Here is a 23367-nt window from a genome sequence, read left to right as displayed (position 1 = left end):
ATCATATCGCATGCGATGCGGCGCGATTTTTCATCGTACAAAGCCCTACGATGGAAATCGGGGGCGCCGTGATAATACACAAGTACCATTATACATATACTCATCACTATAAAAGCATAAATTTTTTTTTTAAATTAAATAAATAACAAAAGCATATAGACCGTAAAATGACAGTCTGTGAGAATTGTCTGAAGCACAGGTATTTGCATAACATCTGAAGAACAGCCTGGGCTCATTTTTGGGGCTTCAGATGTTCAGTATGTGTACATGTGAGAGTAAAGATCAATAGCACATTCCTCCCATAGCTGCTGCTCTGTGAAATGAATGGTGCATGCAGCGAGGTAGAAGAGGAAAAACTCTATAAGCCGTTTGACGTCACTTTGGAAATGAGGAAACAGAGATAGAGAGAGGGAGAGAGGGCTGCTCAGTCCTGGGAGCTGACAGCGCTGCATCCCATTGGTTTGCTGCTGCCTGCCACTGGCAACTGACTGCAGCACCTCCCAGCTCTATAGCCTTCACGAATAGCTGCTGCTTGCTTCCAACACAGTCGTCTACACTCAGTCACACTGCAGCAGACCCAAACTAAACTACAGCCCCCCTCGCTCCAAACATCACTACAAAAACCCCAGCAAGCTGACACAAAAAGTGACATTGTACAAATCTTGAGCTACAGTATTGTCCCCTTTTTTGATCTGCTTCTTCTTTCTTTCCCCTTTTTATTTTCTCCCCTTTCCCTGGTATAATCACTGAATAATTCCCACACGTAATGCTGGATGCTGGACTCTGCAGCAGAAGTCTCCTACATGTACAGGCAGCATCGATCAGAGATTACAAGGCAATCGGAGGTCACTGAGCCGCAACTATGGTTAAATGTCTTGTTTAATGGTTGAGGTAGGTAAGTTATTTCATTTCCACCCGAGGCTGCATGTCTGAATAGGAGCAATGTTACAATACAAGCCTGGAAGCAGTATCCCATTATCATTTTTATTATAATTATTATTTTTTTATTAATATTTATTATTATTATTTGTCTTTTTACCACTGGTTTGGTTTTGTTTTGGTTTGGTGATGTCATTATATTTCCATGGTAACAGGTTCGTAGTATGTACTGCCTTCTTTTGCTGTATTGTGGCTTCTGACAGCTTTGATTTGCTTAATGGGTGATATGTTTTTGTCCTTACAACTTTGTAGTTGGTAAATAAAAAATAAAAAGTTAGCAGACAATTAATTAGCACCATACATGATGCACTCATAGGAGCTCAATATTTGATTTTAGCATACTGTATGTCCTATATACTGGATTTTACTTATGCTGCTGTGCATCTGATATACAATTAGCAGCAGGCATACTGTAGCAGTTTAATGTTGTGCCTATCAAACACCAAAATATCATGACCGTCCTATTTTATGGTCATAACAACTTTTTATATAATCTTTGGAGTGGTCACGTCCGACTATGACAGTAAACATGTACTGCACAAGGCAGGAAACACATTGACACACTGTGGCTGATTAAATTATGGCCTTAATTATATTATAATGTTTAAAACTACTACATAGGGGATTCCGTTTATTGACATTTGTATTTACTCCAGATATTATCATCATTTATTATTCCAAACAAATCACGGCACTGACAAATAAATAATAGTCTGACACACTCTCTTTCATTGAGATTTTATGTGTGGAAAACATGAGTATATAAAGGGTATGCTTTCATGCATAGCTTTGAATTTCCCCTCACTACATTTATACATATAGGATCTAGTTTAGAAGTTTATTTTGCTAGCCTGATTTAAAACAGTATGTTCTAAGCATATGAAAGGAGCAGCCACTTAAGTCAAATCAAATACTTAAAATAATAATGATTTTTTTGGTGGCCTAGGTAGGAGTAGAACACTGGTCCTCATGCAATGCAGGTCTTTCTGGGAGAGTGGAGATTACGCAGTGTGTTAGTGTACAAGGCACTGCATAATATTAGTGAAGAAGTACAACAGGTTATACCAATATATAACTCACTCTATCTATCTATCTATCTATCTATCAGTCTGTAGATATAAATGTAATGTATCAATTATTTAAAGACGGTTTTTATTCAAAGCAAAAGAGATAATTATTCGATGTTTGAACCTGTGTACGTGTTACATAGTGTCTAGCCCTGATGTTTTTTCTGTTCCCACTCTTAATAGTATACAAATCATTTCTAGGTTTAATGCTTCTTCTATATCAATCTGTTGATATATGCTTTTAAAAACAGCCATTTTTTTTATGGTAAAAGCACTACATTTACAAGGCATACCTGTGTAAACAACATCTGTAGTGTTAGGAAGGGGCCTGCTTTTATACAATTAAACCTGAGATAATAAGGACTTCTGTCACATAACCATTGCCTATTCAATTACACAAACATGAGTGTGCCAAATGCCGTGATTTATTTCTGAGAGCATTAAATAACTGTTATTCACTATGGTAAATGAGGTGAATTATGATTTTGTTTTGGAAATTAGCAATTTGTGTAATATACAGTAATCATTGAATCCTAAAATATTTAAGCCTACTCATTAGCCTTAAAGTTTACAGAATGTATTTTCTTCTGAAAGGTGTTGCATTGAAATATGCTGCAGTATTCACAAGCAGCCTTGGAGTTAAGGACTGTACATATATTATCAGGGAAAAAATGCAGAGGATGTGGTATGTGCTGTGAATGGACAATTGCTATTCTGCAGTGTCTGGTAGGAAAACAGGGACTTTGTGTGTTGCTTATACATGACTGAGACTATTACATTTCCTTGGCTGAATTTGATGTTCAGAATTTTTAATTTTTTTTGGACAATTAATAAACTCAGAGTTAAGTTGGTTTTACCATAATGTGTTCAGGCAGCATAATTTGGTATGTGGGACTGTTCTTTTGTGGGTTCCAGTATTTAAAGTTACGGTTTAGACCCCAGCCTTTTTTTTTTTGGGGGGGGGGGGGGGGGAGACACAAATATTCATAAGGATGCAGTACTGCACTGTAAATCAGTGTGCTAGGCAGCAGGTTATGTAATGAGTTTCTAGTAACTTGATGTATATATATATATATATATATATATATATACAGTATATTGTCACCTCAGGGACAGACTGCCTCTACTATGTGGAGGAGACAGGTTTAACTGGGAATGTTTATTGGATTATAATTATCAGTGAGGCTTCCAGGAAACTTTTAGAATAAGATAATGTTGTACAATTCTTTTTTGCATGCTTAAATGATGCATCATTTTTAACAAATTCCCAGTGACACCTTTATATGGAACCAGTATGCTTTAGGGATGTAGTCAATGGTGGACTGGGCCATTAAGGGCACATCGGGCAGTTGTAGAGGTCCATGGTTAGAGGTATGGCAAGCTACCACAGAGGTTTGGCTACCCAAGTGCATATAAATGTATAGTAAATACTTCTAGAGCAAACAAGATAATGCACCAGAACAGGAAGGCACTGTGCAAAATGCAACATAGTCCTGTGTAGTATAATGTCCCATATTATAATGTATAATTGAAGTGCACTTCCTGGAACGTGATACCTAGAGGAGACTGTGGGCCCACAGGTATTTTTCCCTGTATGCCTGTGGTACAGTCCAACTCTGGGGTAGCAAAGATTTAGCCAATCAGCTCCTAAGTGTAATTTTTGAAACACAGTCTGTAACGTGATTTAGAAACATACTTGCCTTTTTAATGGCTGCTCCCGCCAAGTCGCACAAGAGGGAGTGTGGAGGAGCTGCCCGGGGTAGTAGAGATGTTTTTGCATCATCGTAGCACCACACCCCACTTTACAATTGTAAAGCAGGGGCGGGGCTATGGTGATGCAAATTTTCCTTGTCCATTTCTCCCATGTGAATGGATGGAGCCGGGGGGAAGGCTGGGGTTGCAGCCACGACTGTCGCGAGCCATTCTGAAGAATGGCAGGCCCATTACCACATTTTATGATTTTTATTTTTTTGACAGAATTAATACTCAATAAAGAACCAATAGAATTGCATTTATATAACAATTAGAATTATGTCCTATTGATATATATGAACCTTTCCAATCTAACAAATAAAGGATACCTGACAACTATTGTATGTATTATACTGTGCTTGCTTGATAAAACCCATGTTTTTTTTCTCTCTGTAAATGTTTGCTTATGCTGTGTTTTGTCCATGATCATGTGACACTGCCACTCAGCCAAGATACAGGCTACTTCAGAAGTCAGTGCGTAATCACAAGGCAACCATTCCTGCAGCATTTCTTGGCTCACACAGCAGTATTATATATGCTTGTACTTTCTATGGTGCACCCTGTTTCAGATTCAGAACCATTAATCAAACAGATTGCAAGCAGACTGTGTACACATTTATCTCAAAGTCATATGTATTCAGAATTGGAGGAACCAAAATTGTATTTATGCTCTTGAGATGTGAAGCCAGAAGCTGCATCCTGAGACACAGCAATTACTAAGTTTGGTAAAGCTCTGAACCATGTCAATGCTGTTTTATATAACTTTTCTTCATTGTTAACTATAAGAGAATACCATATATTTGTTGTGGGTAATATATGGGATTGAAATCAGTGTAATTGTGAGGCACATGACTATGAGTGCCACTTGCTGGGGTGGCATAGCATACTGCCATGCATTGCCGGATTAAGCCTTCGGGGTGACCCCATGCTGTCCTAACTGTCTGGTTCTACTACTGCATAAGAGGGACAGCTAGTGAGGACAGTGCCCTCCAGCCGGAGGGGTCCCTGGCAGAGGGGGGCACAGGGTACAGTATGTCTTATGTCCCCCCCCCCCCCATAATCTGGCTATCCCACCATGCATGAGAGATAAGGGCCCCATACATCAGCAATTAATTGTGACAATTTTCAGATATGGAGATGATTGCCACAATTAATTTTAGATGTGTGGGCTCCCCCTTTTGGCAATCCCAATCAAAATCGCCAATCGATTGCTTAATCAGGTTTTTAAACATGCTTAATAATCTGGTATTATCTGCAGATCTTTTTTAGATGTGTGGGCATTCCCAATTCGTCTTCTTCATGTATTTACATTATGAACAGCTGAAATGACAATCGATTGGGGCAATTTCCAGATATAAAGATGCAATCTTTAGATGGAAAAATCTGCCGATCACTGAAATAAATCTGTAATGTGTGGGCAAAGTCAGATAGATTGTAAAATCCATTTATCTGGCCAAAATATCCCTATATCTGAAAATCCATAAATTGTGATTGCTGATGTATGGGGCCCATTAATTAATAAAACATTTCTATTCCCAAGTCTCTGAGCCTGATTTTTTTGGCAGTTGCAAGTGATTACCGGCTATTCCTCATGCTTCTAAGGCACACTGTACATGTGCCATAATGGTCTTTTGGGTGAAGATAAGTTATATTGGGATAGTGATTGACCGCCAGGAGAAATTTGGGGGTGGTAACAAGGAGTGGCATCCACAAGCATGTGATGACCACTTTCGGTCTGCGATCCCGTATGCAGCTACAATGGATCTAGCGTCTAGAGTCTAGCCTCTTACTTCCTGCGGCCATGATGTGTGACCATACGGCTACTCAGAAGTTCTATAATCAAGTACCGGCTCTACCATTAGGGCGCCAGGCTCTGGGGGGGGGGCACCAAGTCTGCCTATCAGGATTTCTATAAAGAATTCTTGTTGTACTTAATGCAGGGGGCTGCTGCGGAACTTGTAAGACCTCGTCTCCATACTTTCCCTTGAGGCATACTTCCCTACTTTGCTGCCCTTCATCCTTGTGGGTGGCAAAGGGGGGCCTCAAGGGAAAGCAGGGGACTTGCCCACCTTCCTGTGGTGGGCCTGGGAGGACCACCCAATTTTTTGAGAGTCTCCCTGCCATTCCAGAATGTTTGTCAAGTATGCCTTAAGGGGGTTGGAAAGTGGGTATTGGTTGTAGTATGGGGGAGAGGGGGGGGGGTGCAGTAAGGTGAAGTTTTGCCTAGGGTGCTGTGTAGCCTTATCTATCTGTTGTCCCTGTTTTCACAAACTTACTACATTTTACTTTTAGAACTATTACTACTACTATTTTTTGCCTAGGTAACTTGTCATTTGTATGTTACAAATAAAGTTTTTGGATTCATAACGTTTTTGGATGCATTTCGGCCTAATCCATGTTTGTACTCAATGCAGATGTTGAAGCAACTGAGTGCGGTCGCACTGCACACTTAACAAGGTACCATTGCAACACCACAGTGCTTTTTTAATGCAGAGTGATTGACAACAAGGGACCATTTGGGGGAAGTAACAGTTAGTGGCAGCAAAATGCAAGCATGTCATGGCCTTTATTGAAGTGTGTTTCTGCCTTTAGCTGTGATCATGTACATAGAGAAAGGTGCCAGCGTCGCTGCTGCGAGACCATAGACTCACTTGGGGAGTTGATGTTTCTCATTACTGCATTGGCACTGTGTATGGTTATACAGTTGCGATGGCTCCGATGGGCATCTATTGCTTTTTTGAGTGGCAGCGATGATTAGCAAGTCTGTAGTCCAAAAATTTGCCACTGTGTACACATGTCCAAACCTGTGTGTGTGTGTGTGTGTGTGTGTGTGTGTACTATACTGTATAATGTTGTAACTATTTGTACGTTTTTTAAATTGTGCTTTATCGTTGCAGGTTAAAAATGGAATTCCTTTTTATTTAGCTTAGTGTGGTTATTTTGTGTAAATGCAGTGTTCTATTTGATGGATTCATTTGAAATTTGAAGCAGCATGGAGTAAAGTAGGCTCTGCACTGGGTCTGGATGCTGATCAAGAAGTCACTTTCTGTTACTGTATATGTTTTGGATGAAATATATGTTAACACCTACAGTTTAAACTGTTCCAGGGTTTTCTGACAATGTACTTTTTTTTGTCACATTGTCATTAATGGTTAATACTACATACTTCCCTGCTTATAAAAAAAAAACTAGTTTCAGAGAGATTATAGTTGGCAGTAGAATTTTGTACAGCGCCCCATTAAGGGGGGTGTCATGCTCCACCCAAAGGGCATGGCTAGTTCCATATATGGGCGTATACGTATGTGCTCAAATGCTTGTTGCAAGTTATTTCTAAATAACATTAGTAACTAAATACTTTAGGAAATGTAGCAAGAATTGATAATAACAGTGCTGCCTGCAATATTGGATTATTATTGTTTGCAATTATTTGCTGTGATATTTAGTTTTTTTCTGTCTCAGCACAACATACCTGATAATAATTGTGATGTCTATGCAATAAATTTCAAATTTAAGATGGGATTTAAGTGCAAATCCCATCTGATTGTATATATCTCTGATTTCTTTTTTTTCCCAAAAAATGTAACAGCTGCATAATGTAGAGGAGGAGAAATCAGGGAGGTTTTTAAACTTTTCAGGGAGAGAGGGAGATTTCTCTTATTTCAGGGAGTTTCCTGCAGAATACAGGAGGGTAGGCAACTATGTAATACTATCATATTTGGATCAAAGCTGTCTCATATTTACAGTATACATATTGGGTACACACTTTACTGATATATCATTAGTTTGAGCATTGAACTATATATTGGTAGCTATCGGTGGGTGTGTACATCCCATATGTTTGTAAGCAGATGGTCACAGATGGCCCGGCAGTACAGCCAATGCAGATATATCGACATGTCCAATTGTAAAGCGCAACGGAATGTGCTGCACTATATAGGAAACTGTTAATAAATAATAAATAACTGTCTGGCTATGTGTACGGCCAACCTGTCAACCTGCCAACCATCCCATATGCCGACAGCAGTAGCTACCAACAATGACATCATTACAGGGCAAGCAAATTTAAATACTCACCCAATTTGGATATCATCGAGCTGCCAATTGCCAGCGGATCTGGCGGTAGGCATCTCCTGCGGTATAGTGTATACCCATGTAGCATTTTTGCTGGACTATGGGGGCTACCCAGACCTGATCACTGGGCTTCTAAATTGCAGAGCACTGCGATCAGGTATACGCCACCCAGCCTGAGTGAAATGCTGCCCAGTATAAGCCTACAATTTGCGAAAATTAGCAGTGCGCATGCGCGGTCTATCGATAATCGCTTGGTTTGCGAATGCGCAGCTGTGCAATCAGGTCTAAATAGCCCTCTATGTTATTTCAAATTGATAATTAGAAAATTGCTTGACTTTAAAGGTGGACCAGAAACCCCGAAACCAATGATTAACTCTCTCTCTCTCTCTCTCTCTCTATATATATATATATATATATATATATATATATATATATATATACACACACTGTAACAGACAGCGGATCTCCTCCCAAATCCTAAATACAATCTAATAATGGGATCTGATCAGTGGCAGCTCCTACCAGAAGTCCTTGGGGAGGCTGCCAATGCCTTATCCTGCTCTGCCCATCGCGCTACCTGGCCCGTAACACCATGATGAATGGGGCGTATGCACGCAAGCCACAGTCAGTGGCCGGGGGGGGAAAAGTCCCTGACAGCGGCCATGAGCATGCACACTAACTTCTAACTTCACGCTGGAGAGGGGAATTTACACATGTGCAGATGCCCTCACCCACCCAGTTATTATATTCGGCTTATACGGATTGTATCGGCTGCAGTCCGAGAAGCACAACAGAGCTGGCAGAATGGCTTTCCAGTGGAAGGAGTATCTGTCGATCACAGTATAGCAGATGTTTAGCAGATAGTGCTTCCAAAATGAACTTACTGTGGATTTTTACTGGGAGGGCTGCAGCCCTGAAGCCACTAGGTAAAAACTGTCACTGTCTGATGCAGGTTATAAAGGTCTGCCATCGCTGCCCCTGTTCTTTTGTATGAATCCACTAATCTTCACAGTGCATTTCTGTAAAGCAAGTCTGCAAGCTCTCAATCATTCTGTCTGCTATTGGAAAAGCTTCTCTATCCAAACACTGCAGCTTGCTGCGGAAGAATGAGAAAGAGCTTGTTAGACATATTTAATATACATATTTAGTAAATATTGTAAAAATCTGCCACCTCAAAAATATTTCCAGGATCAGACCCTTTCTCATGCTACAAAGACTCTTATCCACTCACTAGTCATCTCCAGACTGGACTACTGTAATCTCCTCCTCTCCTCCAATACAGTATGTCCACCTCCCCTCTCTTACTAGCCCCACAATGGCTCCCCTTTCCATTCAAGCTCTGACCTTCTCTCTCGTTACACTCCCTCCCCCTCTCTTTGTTCCACAAAGGTACATTGCCTCTCCTGCCAACTGGTTAATTACTCCCATTCCTACATCCAAATTTTGGCCACTGTGCTCCTTTTCTCTGGAATTCTTTATCTCTCACTAGACATCTCTCATCAGACTCTCGACCTCCCTACAAAACTTTAACCCACTTGGGCCATCTCTCATGCTAACTTTCTGTTTATGCTTACTTCTACCCCTTCTGTGCCACTCCTGTCTTTCTTCCCCTCAGTTCTACACCTCTTGGTGCTGGTAGCTCCACCATCTCTGTGTGATGTCAAGAGGACAGGGTGGAGCCCAATTACACCTGCTTGAATATATTAAAAATCGATAAAATGCGAGCCCTTTTGGGTCTGTTGAGCACCTATTCTAGCTCCCAATAATTTCCTTTTTATAAAGTATACTTGCTGTCCTATTATCCAGGCCCCTGGGAGATTTCAAAGAGGAAGACCCAGGAGGGTTGTGTTAAGGATTCCCCTGGTCCAGTGATCCAGGAGTCTGGACTATTATTTAAGGAGTCCAGGAGATATTTGGGATATCCAGGAGAGTAGTATATCATAAAGGAGTGTTCAGAAGTGGCCAGCTATAATATGGTGATCAACAGCACCTAGCTAAATACAACAAATATGGCAAGTACTAGGAGAAGAACTGTCACCAATCTAATATTATTGTATGGTAATAGGATAAAGTAAATTATAATCTACCTTGGAAAAACTTTACTGTCCCCACCGTGGAAAAATCTCATCTGAATCCCGATAAATGATTAGACAGTTAATTTACCTTTTTAAATATTACTCTACAGATGCTTGTATCTGTGTTGTGCTGCAATACGTACACAACACGCGGCATAGTGGGATGCGCACTACCGTTATGCATTCAGTGGCACATGCCCATTGAGTCTAATGGGATCCGGCTGCGATGCAGTACAAATTTGCCGTTTCCACTTAATTTCCATTACTAATTCCAGCACTTTATCTTTGACTGTTAAAGTTCAACCACATTGTGTGATACTATATGCCCTGCCAAAGGCCCTATAAAATAAGTTATCCTGTACTGCAGTGTTTGAAGTGTTTGGTCCTAATAAAATAAAGAATAATAACACTGGGTAACAATGAACATATTGTCAAAGTATTTTTTACTGATTTTGTATAATTAAGACGTACTGAATTAAAAAATGACATTGGGGGGGGCGTGGCCTGGCACGCTGACTGAGCAGACGTGTTTCTCCGGAGCTCCTGGATAACCCAGCGATTTTTCCCTTCTAAATTACCCCTACCCGCTCCAGATTGCCTCCCCAACCCCCCTACTAGCCCTCTCTACACCCCCTGCCTGACCTGGTCCGAGGTCGCGGAGCCGGGCAGCACTTTTAAGTGCTGCTGCAGGTTGCGGCCTGGTCCGGGGATAGAAGCCGGGGCCTCGAGCTCGGGGAGGAGGACGGAGCGGTGACGCGGCAGACGACGCTTCAGCACGACCGACAGGAGACCCCTCCGTGCCCTCCGGCTAGCCGCTTAGCAAGCTCTCTCACCAAGCCCTCTCACCTGCTGCCCAGCTGACCGACGGATCGGAGCGCACATCTCTCCCGCAGTGTGCCGGATCAAAGGAGGCAGGCGTCCAACCCCCAACACCGGGTGTCGCAGAGCCCCCACACCTCCGGTAAGTGGAGACCGCCACTACCTGGGATTAACCCCGTACGGGGAGCACTTCACGCCGCCTATCACCCTCTACCTGGCTGCGGCTGGACCCGGCCATCACCGCAACCCCACGTGGCTCCGCCATTTTTCCCCTCATCCCCACCTGGGCTTGCAGCCTCCCGCAGCTACACCACAAGACTCCAAAACCCCCCTTGGGACTACCCTCACCCATCAACCATAGGGCTGAATTACTCCCTATATCACCTGCAGACCCCTCTTTAACCACCAATTGCGGGCGCACTGCTGGGACCTGTACATAGCCCATCCTGCTTCAATCTCCCCGGGGGCACTAAGCACCAATACAGCACTCTGCTGAATCCCTGAATACTCATCAGCCCATATCCCAGACATAGGGATAATTCCATCTCTCAAAACACCCCGGGTGCCACCAAGCTCACCCTAGTGCGCTGTGACATAGCGCACTCCAGACAGTCCCTATCTGCAGCACCCCCATTCAGGCTCTAATGTGAATACCCATATCTCACGGCTGCCGCCCCGTGACGACTACAACTTACACTATATATGAAGTAATAACCTGTTGCAGGAACCCCCACGGTACTTAATACTATCTGCTCAACAACTGCGCAATCAGTGCCTAGCTCAAATATGCCTCCAAAGAGACCCAAGGAGGTCGCCCTAACCAAAATAAGCATGTCTGCCAGGAAAACTTCCCAAGCCCCACATTCGCAAACAAGCCCCTTGCAGCATGCACACACACCCCTGGGGGCCCATGCGGACCATGGTCCCCCTACTGGACTGGCAGATATAGATGCTGACTCCGACGAACCGGTCACAGTAAAGTCTCTCTGCCAGGTCTTCTCTGCATTTCAAGCAGAGATAGCCAAAGACCTAAAGATGGCCATCCGAGAGGTTAAAACTGAGCTGGTGGCGATCGGAGACAGAACGGACCACCTAGAGAAGAAAATGGAGGAGTTGGTCACATCTCACAATGGCCTTATATCTTCTTATGACCGTCAGCAAATTGAAATCACTCAATTCAAAGCCAAACTCGCGGACCTGGAGGACAGGTCCAGACGGAACAACATCAAGATCAGGGGCATCCCAGAGTCAGTGACCAATGCCGAACTCGAAGGCTATGCCACTGCACTGTTCTCTAGACTTCTTCCCTCCGCTAACCCCAAAGATCTTCTCATCGACCGCATCCACCGCCTGCCGAGACCCAAAACAATCCCAGCCGACCTACCCAAAGACACCCTCCTCCGGGTCCACTTCTTCACAGTTAAAGAACAACTCTTGAAAGCAGCACGTGAAGCAAAGAAATCCGATACTTTAGGAGGCCTCCAACTGTTTCAAGATTTCTCCCCTGCGACCCTGGCTAACAGGAGAGCCTTCGCCCCTATCACTATGGCACTACGCGCTCACGAGATCCGATACCGTTGGGGGTTCCCCGTGAAGCTGATCATCATACACGAAGACACCACCTACAATGTGCCCACCTTAGAAGCTGGAATGAAACTCCTGCTAGAATGGGACATCTCAACTACAGGAACCCAAGGGCAGAAGCGCCCCCAGCCCCTCAGCCAAGATTGGGCTGACACTTGATGCCCTCTATGCAGACACGGACATCTCCTCTTTATATCTGGACTCCCATGCCACCCTACCTCCTTACCTCCCCACAGCGGGTGGAGGTTTATGCGATAAGTATCAGTTTTTTTTATTACTTACCAATGGTTGTAGGATGTTAGGCACTGGGACTTGGTTTACTGATGTTTATTGCAATTTGATGTTAGTCTGTTAAAAGTCTTTCTTTTCTTGTTCTTGCCTATGAGTATTGTACCCCATACAAAAGTTGGGGTTCATTCGCGCCCGTTCTAGTGAGTTATACATAGTATTAGTTTACTCACTTCCTCCCTAGTTACACAGGTGGAATGTTTGTTAATTTGTAATATGTTGCTTAGTCTCTAAGAAAAAATAAAAATGAATGGAAAGTCGTTTCTGGAGCGGCGGTCCTCATCTTCCCTGCTCCCCAGTGAGGGCGTGCCGCCACCCCAAAAACCCTTTGATACTACTGCATGAAAACCCTTTCTCTTTCCCCTGCAGTAGTCATGCGGGTCCTAGTTGCTGGACCCTTTTGTTTTACCTTTCCCTTTATTCTGTTCTCCTTCTGTTACCTGTCTTTTCTCCCCCCTCCCCCCCCCTGGACTGCATTCCTTACCACCAACTTATGCCATCTGCCACCCCTCCCACAGACACACCCGAAATATTCACAGCATCTTCTAAGGACATGCCATGCCTAAGCTAATATCTTTAAATGTTAAGGGGCTGAACTCCCCACACAAGCGCAGGATGGCCCTGTCATATCTCCACAAACAAAAGGCGGATATAGTTGCCCTCCAAGAGACGCACTTTGCCTCCTCTAACCCACCTAAATTCAGAGACTCAAATTACCCGACAACTTATTATGCCAATGGCCCCTTCAAACGTAACGGTGTTGCCATACTTTTTAACCGCCATACTCCCTTTACCTGCCAGTCCCAAACTGCTGACAAGAATGGCAGATACCTGATACTCACTGGACTCCTAGAGGACAGACTGACGACTATAGTATCCATCTACGCCCCCAACACGAACCAGGTGGCCTTCCTCCGCAAACTCTTCACCCTTGTACGAAAAATCTCAAAAGGCTCCTTGATATTGTTAGGTGATTTTAATTTGGCGCTTGACCCCCGACTGGACAAATCCCGTCTCCCCTCTACCCACCATACGCATTTAGATACTCAATCGACAGCCCTACGTAACCTATTACTAGAATTCGACCTGTATGACATTTGGAGAACAACCTACCCAACTGGCCGAGAATACACTTTTCATTCCCAAGTCCATAACACCTACTCCAGAATCGACTACATCCTCTGTGATAAGTGGTCCCTCCAACACTCCTCGGGAGCCGACATACTCCCTATCACCTGGTCCGACCATGCACCTGTAGTGTGGCAATGGAACTTCCTCCCCTCACAAGTCCCCCCCCAGGCCTTGGCGCCTATTCCCTCACTTACTAAAAGACCCCTTAGCCAAAGATACCATATTAAAAACAATGGAAGCATATATGTCTAATAACCAGACAACTGATACCTCGGTGATTAATCACTGGTGTGCCTTTAAGGCGGTCACCAGAGGGGCAGCCATACAAGCCGGAGCCACAATGAAACGCAGAGCCGTCGCAACTCAAAAAACCCTAGAGGCCAAACTAACAGATCTTGAAAACAGGAATAAAAAATCCCCATCTGTCCCCCTAAAGACAGAGTTAGCTTCGGTGCGTAGCCAACTCCAGAAACTACTCCTTACATGCACCCAATCAGCTTTAAACAGGATAAGGCATAGATTCTATATAGCCAGTAACAGATCGGGCAGGATGTTAGCCCGAAAACTACGTGCCCAGCAGGCTAGAAACAGAATTAAATATATCATTTCTCCAAGTAAAGAAAAAGTACATAACCCTAAAGCCATCGCCAATCAGTTTGCTGACTACTATTCTAAACTTTATAATCTCTCCTTAGACCCCTCCACGCCACAACCTACTAATGCTACCATCGGTGAATTTTTAGACAACTTACACTTCCCTTCCCTTTCCCCTGAACAACTAGACTCCCTAAACGCCCCTTGGTCGCAGGCGGAAATCCAGTCAGCCATTAAATCACTCCCCCGCAACAAGGCCCCTGGGCCTGATGGCTTCATCACAGATTTTTATAAGTCCTTCAGTGACCTATTGTCCCCCTACCTAAGAGACCTTTTCAATGAGCTCTCTTCTGCGGGGAAGGCCCCCCCAGAGCTACTGGAGGCCCGAATAGTGACCATCCCGAAGCCCGGAAAAAACCCTGCGTTGTGCCAAAATTACCGCCCGATAGCCCTGCTGAACACTGATATCAAAATCTTTGCTAAATTAATGGCGTCCCGAATAAATTATTTTCTACCCTCGCTGGTCCATCCAGACCAGACGGGGTTCGTCCCTGGGCGACAGGCCCCGGACAACACTAGAAGGGTGTTCAACCTAATTGACTCATTATTCACAGGACAGGACTTGCTTCTCCTCTCACTCGATGCCGAAAAGGCATTCGATCGCCTTAATTGGCAATATATGCAAGAGGTCCTTTCACGTTTTGGCTTCAAGGACCGGATTTTGCGGTCAATTATGTCTCTATATAGCTCTCCATCTGCCCGAGTGTTCAGTAATGGCTTCCTCTCCACCCCTTTCACAATCTCCAATGGCACAAGGCAGGGTTGCCCCCTTTCGCCCCTGATATTTGTCCTCTCCATTGAACCATTGGCTATGTCCATCCGTGATAATCCCAATATCCCAGGTCTTCGAGTGGGCTCCGCTAACCACAAGTTGAGCCTATTCGCAGATGATGTGCTACTCTTTGTGACAGACCCTCCCAATACGCTCCCGCACATCCACGCGACACTATCCTCCTATAGCGCTGCCTCTTATTACAAGCTTAACACATCCAAGACTGACGCCCTCCCGATTAACCTTGCAGATTCCCTTCCCTCACTGAAATCCATATATAACTACAACTGGCAGCCCGATTCTATAAAATACTTAGGCATACATATTCCCCCAAATATGAAAACTGTATTTGAGGTTAATCTGTCTCCCCTCCTCACTTCCCTTGCGTCTCTCTCCAGATCATGGTTAGCATTCGAAATCTCATGGATGGGCAGGATGGCGGCGTTTAAGATGTCACTCCTGCCCAAGCTTATGTACCTGTTCCGCACCATCCCTTATGTATTCCCGAAAAAATCGCTGCAATTGGCCACCTCTATCCTAACAAAATATGTATGGTCAACAAAACCCCCAGCTATGGCGCGCTCCAAAATGTCCCTCCCGAGAGCATCTGGAGGACTTGACCTCCCTGATCTGTCCCTCTACCAGACAGCTTGTCTTTTGGCCCCATCTAAGCACTATTTTGAGAGTCCCTCTCCCAGAGCCTGGGTGGACATCGAACAATCTCACTGCCCACACATCCTTCTCTCAGACTTACTAAAGATCCCAAAACATATTAGACCCCCCCCTCCCAGCTCTACTCCCGGCGACAGTTGCTACCCTACATGTGTGGGACCAACTACTTTCCACTCTCCGTGCCCCTCCTGCCCTTATCACTACTCTCCCTATCACTACAGCGGCAAAACTCATACCCAATCTCAACCTGAATCTCTGGAAACACAACGGGATCAAAACCCTAGGAGACGTGTTAGACGCCAACACAATCCTCCCCTTCGCTTCCCTACAAGAAACATACTCCCTCCCCTCTCATGAGTACTATCATTACTTGCAGTTGGCCCACTGGTGGAACTCACATTGTGCTAAACACTCCCCCCCAGAAGCTCTTCACCAGACGGTCCTCTCCCACCCCTCCATGACGAGCTCCACAGGTGATATTTCCTTCTGGTATAGGACCCTGATAACTCCCCCTGAGTTTACTAAGACAGCAGCTCATAAGAAATGGGAGATAGATCTAGGCATCCAGCTCTCCGCCCCCCAGTGGAGTAAGATTTTCCTATCCTCATACACAATGTCCCGCTGCCTCAACCACTCGGAGATGCATATAAAACTGATTAACCGTCTTTACCTGACCCCCGACCAACTACATACCTTTTGGCCAACTTGCTCTAACATGTGCTGGCGCCAATGTGGGAATGTGGGTAATATATTCCACATTTTTTGGTCCTGTCCCAAACTCAGGGAGTACTGGAGAGAAGTATTTGGTTTGATATCCACAGTAATTCAGATAACCCTCCTGCCTGACCCACTTCTAGCCTTACTCCACGTATATCCCCGGGAACTCCCGGCAGGGAAAACATATGTCCTCGGACACATTCTTATCGCGGCACGTGCAAATCTTGCCCAACAGTGGAAGCAACCCTCCCCGCCCTCCTTTCTCCAGGTTATCTTAAAAACTAACCACCACTACCTCATGGAGACCGGTCACCAACCCCACTCGACTAATTCCCCCTCACCCCACCCTAGATGGGCCCCTTGGCATATCTACATAACAAAGGGAGCGGGGACCAGGTTCTTCCCCCCTGACCCCCCTGGGCAGCCAACTACGTTCAGTTTGAATGAAACCCCGGACCCGGAATCCCCCCCACCTTAGGTATAAGATAACAGCATGACTAAGCCAATGGAGCCGGGACTGTGTGAGAATGTTTATCTCAGCCTGCTGTACTGTCCTATTTGACTCGGCTAGTGTATTACTTACCTCGTATATAGTCCGCTCTGCGCAGCGGTGTGCCTATGTTTTGTTATGTTTTGTTATGTTTTATTTTGTTTTGTTTACTTTACTTATAATATTGTACTGTCTCCAATCCAGAATGCCGTCCCCTCCCCCCCCCCCCAAGTACCCCCCCTTCTTTCTTCTGTACCCCATATAAAACTCTGTGTTAATAAAAACTTATTGATGGAAAAAAAAAATGACATTGGTTTGGTCAATCAGGTCAACTTTTTGAGTTATTGAGTTTTCGTTAACGTGTATGTGTATTTTCGCATTATTGGTGTATTATGACAGGTATAGCAGAAACCTGAGCAAATCCAAATTTATTATGATGATTTATTAAGATGGTGAATTTTTTGTTGGGACAACAGTCGGTAACCATCACCAAGTACCCATGCTTTCTGTGCAAGTGAGACAGTAGGAACTGATCTCAACATTACAAAAAGAAGGACTGACCTGTATGGGAGGAATTGGTGCTTAGCAGATATATGAATGTCATCAACAACCCTCTGGGGAACAGAGACAGAATGCTCTTCCCACCGCTGCACATCAAGCTTGGCTTGATAAAACATTTCACCAAAGCTCTAGACAGAGATGGTGGATGCTTCACTTACTTGTGCCGGGCTTGTCCAGGATTGACAATTGAGAAGTTAAAAGCTGGTATCTTCGATGGTCCTCAAATCTGTCAGGTCATCCGAGAGCCACATTGCAACTGGAAGCGTGGAAGGCTTTTGTTCTGGTGGTGAAGAACTTTCTGGGCAACAAGAAGGCGACAAACTACTAAGAACTTGTTACCACTATGCTGGATGCTTTCAGAGACCTTGGATGCAACATGAGTATAAAAATGCATTACTTATTCTCACATATAGATCAGTTTCCTGAGAATCTGGGAGCAATGAGCGACGAGCAGGGTGAGAGATTAGATCAGGAGATGAAAGAGATGGAGGCCAGGTATCAGGGACGCTGGGATGTCGCCATGATGGCAGATTACTGTTGGACTTTGATGAGCGACATCCCTGCTGCTGAGCATTCTAGGCTTTCCAGGAAATGTACTATCAAGCCCTGAATTTTGAACAATGATGTCTTAGCATGCAATTGACATGTACTTACTAACTAATTACCAATCTCTGCTATATATTGTACACTGTTTTGTTTAAAATTTAATTAATAAATTGTTTTTTGTTAGAAAAAGATATTTTTCTCTACAAAACCGAATTTGGAGATTAAATATTAACAAAATCCACAGGTCATGCCACAAAAATTCATTAAAATTAGTTTTAAAGATTGCAGTTTATTTTAACCGACTTAGCACAAATACCAGACCTGATGAAGAAACCATATGTCATTTTCAGATTCAGGGGTGCGAAAAGGTTCTGAAACTGGTCCAAAACATTAAACAATTTTGAAAAATAATTTCTTTGTAACCCAGTGTAATAGAATAAAAGAACAGCCCGCAATCGTCTTGGCATGGCACCTCATCTTATTAGTGTTATCTTATTAGTGTTATCTGACCCTGTAGTGTTATCTGTGCGGGGTTAATTCAAACTATTCAAACACAATTGTTATAATATTCTCAGCACAATGAAGCTTTTTCAGTAAATTGAATATACTGTGTATGCTGCTTACACACAAGGCCCTTTTATTAACTTTGTAATAAAAGAGCATCTTCACAAAATATGTTTGATTTAGATGTGAGATTGGACGGATAGCTTTCTAGACAAGTTTCTTTTCTTAAAGTCCCGCCTAGGGTAATCTAGCCCAATGAAGGAATTATGTGTTTTGCATTCCACTAGTTAAGTCACAACTCACCCTATGAAAATGTCTACTTATTTTGAACTAGTATGCAAACGTGCAGTATGTCAACATACATTTTCCAGTTCATTGCATCCATGATTCTGTATGGCTCTTTAACGCTCACCCACTGTACTTGAATATGTTTGCCATGAATATATTTTTTAGGTTATACAGACAGAATATGGTAGACCCACAAACATCAGTGTGCAATAAAGCTTAATTTTAGGATTTTTTCTTGTACATTCTTTTTTGAGAATTAGGTAATTCTCTATTCGCTAGATGTGTATCGCACTGCATGTAGTAGTGGTAGTAGACTAGTTTGCACATCAGCCCCTATGAGCCTCATTCAGGGAAGGCTGACCTGATGCCTTTTATATGAAAGATCTGCTAGTGCAGAGTTGGGGGTACACTTCTCTCTTTTCTGTGGGGTATAAAGATACCTCTATATGAAAAAAGCATCTGTGACACACTGTGAGTTGGGGTACGACTGCTAAGAAAGATAGGTGGTTTCCATTTCTTACATTTTTGAGTATGGTACAACATCTTGTTCATTGACATGTGAAAGGAAACCTTTTGACACTCTAAATAGTAGACACATAGGGACAGAGTGCAGCACAAACCAATGTCCTATATGTTTTAAGCACCCAGATGGAATTAGTCAGACTGTGCCAAGTGTTTGCAGCTAGTCCAAACTACATTTACTCAGTGCGCAAGTACACCACCCTATATCTACTCTACATAGGAAATCTTGCGCAGAGGTGCTATTGATATTGGGGCATACTACACTATATATGTTTTTTATGTTTCTCTCTGTGGCGACATCTGCATGGAGAAAATATGAAGCTTTGGTGAGCTAAACCTCAGAGAATCTCCGCATAAAGAAGGGATGTCATTGTTCATTTATATGGTTCTATAGCGCTTATATGTTTGCCACCTGTACCTTCTCTTTGCCAATGTAGGCCTATAGGTCTGTCTGTTAATTCAGGCTAAACTCGAGAACAGCTGGATGGATTTTAAGCATTTCACAGAGCATTCGTTAAAGAAGGTTTAGGTTTATGAAATATTCATCTATGACAAACGGGAGCTGAGCAATGACAATTTTAGTAAAAGTGACAATTTCAGTAAAGAAGAATGGTACTGCCTCAACAAGCATGCCCCACCCCTCTCCAAGTGTACTTCTGGCTTCTCGATCACCATGAGTTCCTCTGGCCCCCTCTACCATCTGTAACTCTTGCTCACGCACCATCCCTACTGTAAATTATAGAACAGAGTGGCGCTCACCTTACAGGGACAATGGTGTACCTCTAAGCTGCTAGATTCCAAATAGGGGGGGGGGGGACCCTCTACATGCAAAACTATAAATGCAAGGGGTGTGGAGACCTGTGCTGATTAAGTGCAATGGGTAATAAACAATCAATATATCATAATTCTAATAATATGCATCTATGAGTCGTAATAGTCAATGCCAGTGGTAGTGCCTGAATCTCTGGTATCGGTAATTGTTTCCTACCATGGCCACAATCGGGAGTAATCGTGTACCTTAACTTAAGGTACACGATTAACGAGATGGACCCGATTTCCTTTCAAATCAGGTCCATTTTGCCGGCAAAGGCAAAATCGGGTCCATCGCGTCGGTCGCGTGCATTAACATGGCACCCGACGCGACCGATGCGATGGACCCGATTTTGCCATAGGGTTCAATGTTAAAATATTTTTAACATTGTAATCGCGTTCATCGCGTCGGTCTTGTGCCATTATAATGGCACAAGATGCGATGGACACGATTAAGCACATTTTACATAGCTAACAATGGGAAATGGGCCAATATGGCCCATTTCTCATTGTATATGCCCCGTCATGCCTATAAATTAATGTGAGCGGCACCCCATGATTGACGCCAACCCGGAGCGTGGCAAGCGTAGCGAGCCCGCGAGGGGCGGCGGTACGCGTCCTCCGACCTTTTCATTCCCCTACTATCCACGTCGGTGTGGAGTAGAGAATGTAAAATGTGGTGAGCGCAGCGAGCCACCGAGCCCGAAGCGTGCCGAGCACAGCGAGCCCCGCGAGGGGACGCGTATACCTGTGAAGTAATGCACGTCCCCTCGCGGCCCTCGCTGCGCTCGCCACGCTTCGGGCTCGGTGGCTCGCTGCGCTCGCCACACTTTATTTTCTCAACTCCATGCCGACGTGGATAGTAGGGGTATGAAAAGGTCGGAGGACGCGTACCGCCTCCCCTCGCGGGCTCGCTACGCTCGCCACGCTTCGGGTTGGCGTCAATCGTGGGGTGCCGTTCACAATGGGGCCATTTGGGGTCTGGCGACAATTTTACATTGAATCCAATGTAAAATAGAGTCCCAGGGACCCAATTCACATTTGATTCAATGTAAAAATCGGGTCCATCGCGTCGGTCGCATCACATGCGATTTGGTCGCATGCGATGCGACCGACGCGATTTTTCCGACCCGATCAAAATCGGTGTGGCCGTTCTGGGAAACAAGTACCCTGGTGTCCATCTTGGTTATGGGAAAAATGCCCTTCATTGCATAGCTTTATTTTGCTGGGGGCAAGCGAGTGGCTTGTACTAACAAGGTTGGTGCAAAGGGGAACTCATAATAGCCACATGCTTTCTATACTCCTATATATTTTCTGTGCAAATCATTCTTTTGCAGTGGATAGGAGTAAATGATAGCAGGATAACATGCACATGCTCACATAGGGTTCTACTCCGTGAGGAGTTTAGTGAATGTTCGTACAACCTACTGTAGTAACTTAGTAAATCCCTGATTCATACAGGGAGAGGAGGCCCCAAAGTGTTCTATTAGATAAGGGGGTGCTGTTCCCTACAGCATGGGTGTATACATTTTACAGGCAAAGAAGGAAAAGGGCTGTTTGGGTGAATGCACTCAACGCGTTCCCCCAAACAGCCCTTTTCCTTCTTTGCCTATAAAATGTAACATGCACATTTGCAATGTTATTGTGGGGTAGATTTATTAAGCTCGGTTAAGTGATAAAGTGTCTGGTTTTTATCACCGGGCAATCAGCTCCTAACTATGAAATTACAGGCTTGGTTTGAAAAATGCCAGGTAGGAGCTGATTGGCCGGTGATAAAAAAACACTTTATCACTTCACCAAGCTTAGTAAATCTACCACTGTCAGGGCCGGATTATAATTGAGGCACAAGGGGTCAAGGCCCCTGGGCCCCCCTCTAGCTAGGGGCCCCCTGTGTTTGGCATGTATTTAAAAAAAAATTGTGCATGGCAGCGGGGTAGAGCTGCAGCTTCACCTATCTGCAATGTGACAATGATTAATGGTGCTGAGCATCAGGAGCTAAGGCACACTGACTGCACAATTGTGCTGTGCATTACTGGGAGTTGACTAAGTCCCATGACACTTTGCACCAGAGGGCAGAGGCTGAGAGGTTTGTGCTGAGCTCTGATTGGTGGAGCTCATTGCATGCTTCTCAGGCCCATGGAGAACAGCAGCAGCAGCAGCTGCAGCTTAGTCATGGGAGGGGTTTTAATCAGAGGCAGCACTAGGACTGTGAGGTCTCCTACAGAGTAAGGTGCAGAGGGACAAACACAGGCTTTTCGTGTGGTAAGTATGTGTGTGTGTGTGTGTGTGTGTGTGTGTGTGTGTGTGTGTGTGTGTGTGTGTATATATATATATATATATCCCCTGCAGTTACCCATTGACCAAGTTTATTCTGCCTTTACTCTGTGTTTTGACAGTGTAATATTCTCCCATGCAGTTTGTGGCCAGTAATGACAAGTGCAAGGGGGCCCCCCTGTCTAAAGTGCCCCGGGCCCCCCGAAGGTTTAATCTGGCACTGACCACTGTGGTACATTAATGTCCAATTTCATGGGACCAATTAGTTATCAAAGATATGTTTTCTAATATCCTGTATTGTGCTGAAATAAACCTGCATCTCATGTGGTTATGTGCAAATAAACCGTTGCATGCACTGCAGTACAAATGGCGCCACAAGATGTAGTGAAGGGATTGCTAATGTAATCCCTTCACTAATGTAATCCCTTCAATAGATACAAATTCCATAGACGTGCTCCTATCCATGCATTTGGTGGAATCATCATTTCTCATTGCTATACATAGCAGCCATAAGAAATTATAATTATTGGGTCCATATAATTTATGAATATGCCCCATAGGGGAAAGTCATGGGGTGGGTGTCTTCTTAGTCTTTCGTTTTCAGAAAAGGGGATTGGCATTTTTTATGCTGAAAAAGCCTGCCTCGGCTTATACTCGAGTGAGGGTCCCACTTGAGTCAATAAGTTTTCCCAGTTTTTTGTTGTAAAATGAGGTGCCTTGGCTTATAATCGGGTCGACTTATACTCGAGTATATACGGTAATTAATAAATGGTATAACATTAGGCTTGAGACAACATTTTTAATTGCATTTTTTATTCTACTGTGCTAAAC

The 23367-nt window shown here is 44.0% G+C and overlaps 1 protein-coding gene across 2 annotated transcripts in view; it reads left to right on the top strand.

Annotated features, from left to right (window-relative positions):
- The first annotated feature begins 523 nt into the window (after positions 1 to 523).
- Positions 524 to 23367, top strand: part of PDE7B (phosphodiesterase 7B) — a 345772-nt gene continuing 322928 nt past the window's right edge. The window contains exon 1 of one of the 2 annotated variants that reach the window (XM_083176639.1): positions 524 to 891. In XM_083176639.1, coding sequence (XP_083032765.1) covers positions 871 to 891 — 21 coding nt within the window. In that variant the 5' untranslated portion in view covers positions 524 to 870. Of the gene's footprint in view, positions 896 to 23367 lie in introns of both variants that reach the window. The other variant, XM_083176640.1, reaches the window with a different exon arrangement.

Source organism: Crinia signifera, chromosome 3 (genome assembly GCF_055691185.1).
Source record: "Crinia signifera chromosome 3, ASM5569118v1, whole genome shotgun sequence".
Classification (NCBI taxonomy): Eukaryota; Metazoa; Chordata; class Amphibia; order Anura; family Myobatrachidae; genus Crinia; species Crinia signifera.
The sequence above is the reverse complement of the archived record's forward strand: the minus strand, read 5'-3'. Positions and strand labels throughout refer to the sequence as shown.